Source organism: Octodon degus, unplaced genomic scaffold (genome assembly GCF_000260255.1).
Source record: "Octodon degus isolate 3935 unplaced genomic scaffold, OctDeg1.0 scaffold00273, whole genome shotgun sequence".
Lineage (NCBI taxonomy): Eukaryota > Metazoa > Chordata > Mammalia > Rodentia > Octodontidae > Octodon > Octodon degus.
This window is the reverse complement of record NW_004524849.1, coordinates 1,381,653-1,386,256: the sequence shown is the minus strand read 5'-3', so window position 1 is coordinate 1,386,256 and position 4,604 is coordinate 1,381,653. Positions and strand designations below refer to the sequence as shown.

General features: G+C 36.8%; 1 protein-coding gene across 1 annotated transcript in view; it reads right to left on the bottom strand.

Annotated features, from left to right (window-relative positions):
* The window catches only part of Tsen15 (tRNA splicing endonuclease subunit 15), a 27,696-nt gene that overhangs the window by 15,635 nt on the left and 7,457 nt on the right, over window positions 1-4,604 (bottom strand). Inside the window, exons 2-4 of the mRNA XM_023706871.1 lie at window positions 4,439-4,471; window positions 2,220-2,301; window positions 1,623-1,758 (exon numbers count right to left, since the gene is read on the bottom strand). Of these exons, the coding sequence (XP_023562639.1) occupies window positions 1,623-1,758; window positions 2,220-2,301; window positions 4,439-4,471 (251 nt within the window). The remainder of the gene's footprint in view (window positions 1-1,622; window positions 1,759-2,219; window positions 2,302-4,438; window positions 4,472-4,604) is intronic.

Below are 4,604 nucleotides of genomic sequence, written 5' to 3'. Positions count from 1 at the left end.
TGGAAATCAGTATGGAGATTAAAAAAAAAACCACCTAGAAATTCCATGGGACCCAACTATTCTTCTTGTAGGTCTCTTCCTGAAAAAATTAGAGGACACGTTACAATGATACATCCATACCCATGCTTGTAGCAGTACAATTCATAACAGTTACCTCATGGACGTGGCTTATATGTCCATCAACAGATAAATGGATAAAGCAAATGTGGTATTTACACTTTGCCATAAAGAAAGGTAAACTTGAGTCATTTGTAGGAAAATGAGTGCACGTGAGACCATAATGTTAAGAAAAATAAATCAGACTCACACGCTTAAATACCAAATGGTTTCTCTTATAGGAGAAGCCCAAATTATAAGTGAAGAACAAAATAAAAGACAGACAATAGGAAGTAGGGAGATGGATCTTTCTCAAACAGGAGTAATTTTAAGAGATGGGGGAAGGAAGAGAGGTGAAAAAGGGATTAAGATGTATTATGCACATGAATCAACACTACACAAGGAATGGAAACATTCTGTACTGCAGACAGGTACTAATAAAAATAAGTAACTATTATTTAGTAGAAAAAAATCAAGAATTCATACACGTCAATGAGGAAACTACAAACACCCAACATACAAAGCACATGAACAAGCATTTAAGAGAAGAAATAAATACATAGAGAAACACTCAAGATTATTAGTAAACAAAGAAATACAATTTAAAGCCACAAGATAATCCATTCAACTAGCAAAAATGAAAACATCTGACAATCCTAAATGTTGGCAACAATACAGCTCCAAAAGATTTTGTATACATTGCTGGTACAAAGTAAACTGAAGCAACAGAAGCACTCTGGTTGGCATTATTATGCTGAACATGAGCAACACTCCAACATCAGAAGAGTAAAGGTGAATGCCATGGTAAATCACGTAGTGGAATACAACACAGCAGACCCCAAATGCGCAAGGATTAATTTCAACAATATACAGTACTAATGAGGTTACCCTTCACCCTTTATCTCAGTGCCAACTAGGCGGATGAGCTGGAGTTGCGGTGACAAGGTAAAACTTAAAAGATTATATACCTTTTGATAAAGTTAAAACACCTAAGATTAAATAATTGTTACTGAACCTGAGATTCAGCGTAGCAGTTACCTCAGGTCAGTGGAAGAAGATGAAGGAGAGATGCATAAGATTAGATGTCAGGTATTGTTAAGAACTTCAAGGGCCGGGGAGATAGCTCAGTAGAATAAGTGCTTCCCTGGCAAGCACAAGATCCTCGATTCCTGGTACCGCAAAAACAAAAGAACTTCATTACTGCGATAGTGGGCTTTGAGATAGTTATTGCATTAAAAATAAATAAACAGCCCACACGAATAATGAAAGATTGTCAGGAAATAAAGATATGCTGAATACGAATCTGTATAGCTAGCCTTTTTTAAAGGTTCCACGAGCTGCATGAAGCTTTCTTTGATATCAACTTGCATATAAATTACACTCTTCAACAACTCCTACAGCAAGTGTAGTTTCTATCAAATAGTGCACTTGTTACAAATGTAAAGGTCTTGCCATCACACCAAGAATTTAAATATTTCCAACTTCCTTGAGGATCTGTTACACTAATACCCAAGTCACTAACTCACCTGTTATGGCTGAAGGAAGCAGAGATGGACGTGGGCACGACAGTCTGTGACACGTCACCTTCTACCTCAGTGCCAACTAGGCAGATGAGCTGGAGCTCTGGTAATCCCACACAGTTCACTTCATGCCAACTTTTACCTGAAAGAGTGTCACTGAATGGACAATAATGTTTATCCAAAACAAAAGATTAAACTATCTAATACTCAGCTAAACAAATTTATCTATAATACTACTGCTTTTTTAGCCAGGCATGGTGGCATGCACCTGTAACTCAGCACTTGGGAGGCTGAGGCAGATGATAGCTGAAAGTGTGAGGTCAGCCGGGGCTACATGGTGAGTTCAAAGCTACATGGTGAGTTCAAAGCTAGCCTGAACTATATAGCGAGACCCTATCTCAAAAAAAAAACTGCTTTTTTTTTTTCCACTTTTCTAGTTGTTCCCATTACCTATTCCCAATGTAAATGAATAATACAAAATTAACTGGTAAAATTAATAGCAAATGAATAAATGATTGCTTCTTATATTTTAATAGTCCTATATCCTATCCAACTGCCCAAACTGCTACCACAGCCCATTAACAAAATACACAAACGACTTACTCTCCATGAGGTCCAGGTAAACCAAGAAGGCGATGTACACCTGGGCTGCATCTCCTATGTTCAATTCCATCATTTCTAAATACTGAAAATCAAAATGTAATTTTCAAATAAAGAATCTCAATGTTGTCTTTTAATAAACAAATTTTCTCCCTATATGTGAAAGCTTTTGTCTAGATTTAGAAGTTAAAAAGCAATGTAAGATCTGATCCCTGTCTGTAAAGAAACTACAATTGTTAGAGCAAACCCCTGTATACAGCCTTCCCACCAGTGTCCATGGGAGATTGGTTCCAGGATAACTGACCCTCCGCAGATAACAAAATCAAGAATGTTCAAAACCCTGATATAAAATGCGGTGATAGTTGCATATAAGTAACCTATGAAATACTTCCATACTCTTTAAAATCATCTGTAGATTACTTACAATCCCTGATACAATATAAATTATACATAAATAGTCATCATATACATTGTTTAGAGAAAATGACAAGGAAAAAAGTATACATGTATTTAGTATGGATGAAATTTTTTTTGAATATTTTCAATGCAAAGTTAGTTGAATCAGGATGCAGACCTCACGGTCATGGATGGCTGACTGTACCTCTTATAATTGTTAGGCAAATAACAACATATGACAATGATTAAAACCATGTAAGTCAGAGGAATTGAGTAGGGCTTGTTGGTGAATGTTTCATGACATACAGGATAGAAATGACTCTCATAAACATACTTGGATAAATCCAAGGACAGTAATAATAGTGTAGGTAATCACACAAAGGTGGGAATTAGCCACACATACTAAGAAACCTACATTAAAAAAAAAAAATCTATCTTGCAGAAATAAGCTTTTAACAGAATTTTTGTTGGAATATGTTAGGAGCCTCTATTTGCCTGGCCTCTTCTTGCTTATGGAAAGAATCTTCTAGAATACTATTTTAACCTGTGTCTCCACCATACTGTCAAGGGCAGGGAGTTGTCTAATTGCTGAATTTTAAAGAAGCAAACTACTGTCTTTAGGCTTGCTGGCAGGCATAAGGGGACCATTTTTCAGTGGGCTGTCCCTGCAGAGGAAGCCTAGTACTGTCCAGATTTGTCAGACGAAGCGTACAAGCAGTGTGATACAGGGGTGGGACATTAACCAAACCTGTATAGGAGCACATCTGAAGTTATCTTCTCCCACTAGCTTAATGGTAAGTGAACAGTGTAAGAGAGAAGAGGGGTATCTAAGCCAAACTTCAAGTAGATCTTAAAAATGACACTGAAAATATAATTTCAGGCAAGATTAGAAAATCTCTGTGGTCAAGCTTTAAAGTGTGAATTTATCCATAAGGAAACACTGAAGATTTCTAAGCTAGAGAACAGTATAATAAAGGTGGCATCTATATATGGTAAATCTGATACCATTTAGCTGACCCTGATACCATTTTATTAGGTCATTTTCTAACTGAATAACAAGAAGAAAGTACTGGAAAAATACCCATTATCATTTATTTTCTTCATCTTTTTTTAAGTCAACTGGATCCTTCAAGAACAAAAATCAAAAGACATGGTGATCACAATCTGGGCAGTCACTGACTTCAAAGAGAAAAGGAATCTGTAACATTGAATCTAGAAGAGGTTTAAAGAAATCTTTTACAATTACATCCTTATATAGTATTTTCTAAGTATCGGCATTTTTTTTACAAAAATTACTAATCCTTTGAGATAACTGCTACTATACCCGCCTTGCAGATGAAGAAAAAGGTACAATGGAATCCAGCAAAGAAATCGGGGAGCAACGCCATCAAGCATGAAGCTGGTGATAGAACCAAGATCTGGGTTGGCTCAGGGCGCCCAAATCTGATTTTATGTTCCCCTTCTTGTTCACTGCTTGTCTTTCTATGGCACTTCTTTTAGTGGAGGATGAAAGGAACAGAGCAGGAAGATAAAATCAAGCAAGAAAAGTTTTGCTTAAAACAAAAAAATGATATACTGTTTTGAAGATATGTATCTTCAACTTTTTTCTTTTCTTGGTTGCTTTTAGATTATTATCCTGGAGGGCCAGGGAGATGGCTCAGTAGAATAAGCGCTTGCCTGGCAAGGGCAAGGGCCTGAGTTCAATTCCCCGGTTCCCGGGAAAAAAAAAAAAAAAATTACCCGTGGATTACTACTGTTCTCAAACAAAAGAGTGTAATCCAATACTGTAATGTACCAGTCTGGTCAGAGATGCCTACAAAACTCACCTCTCCATTCTCTGTCAGTTCACTGTTGGGGAGCTACTGGTAAAGGCGGCAATTTCCCAAGCAGAAGCAAACAATGGGCTATCTTTATCTCTCTCACTAGTGACACAGAAAAATATTCACAATATAAATAGCTTTCATTTTAGCAATGTATTCCAATCTCTCCAGA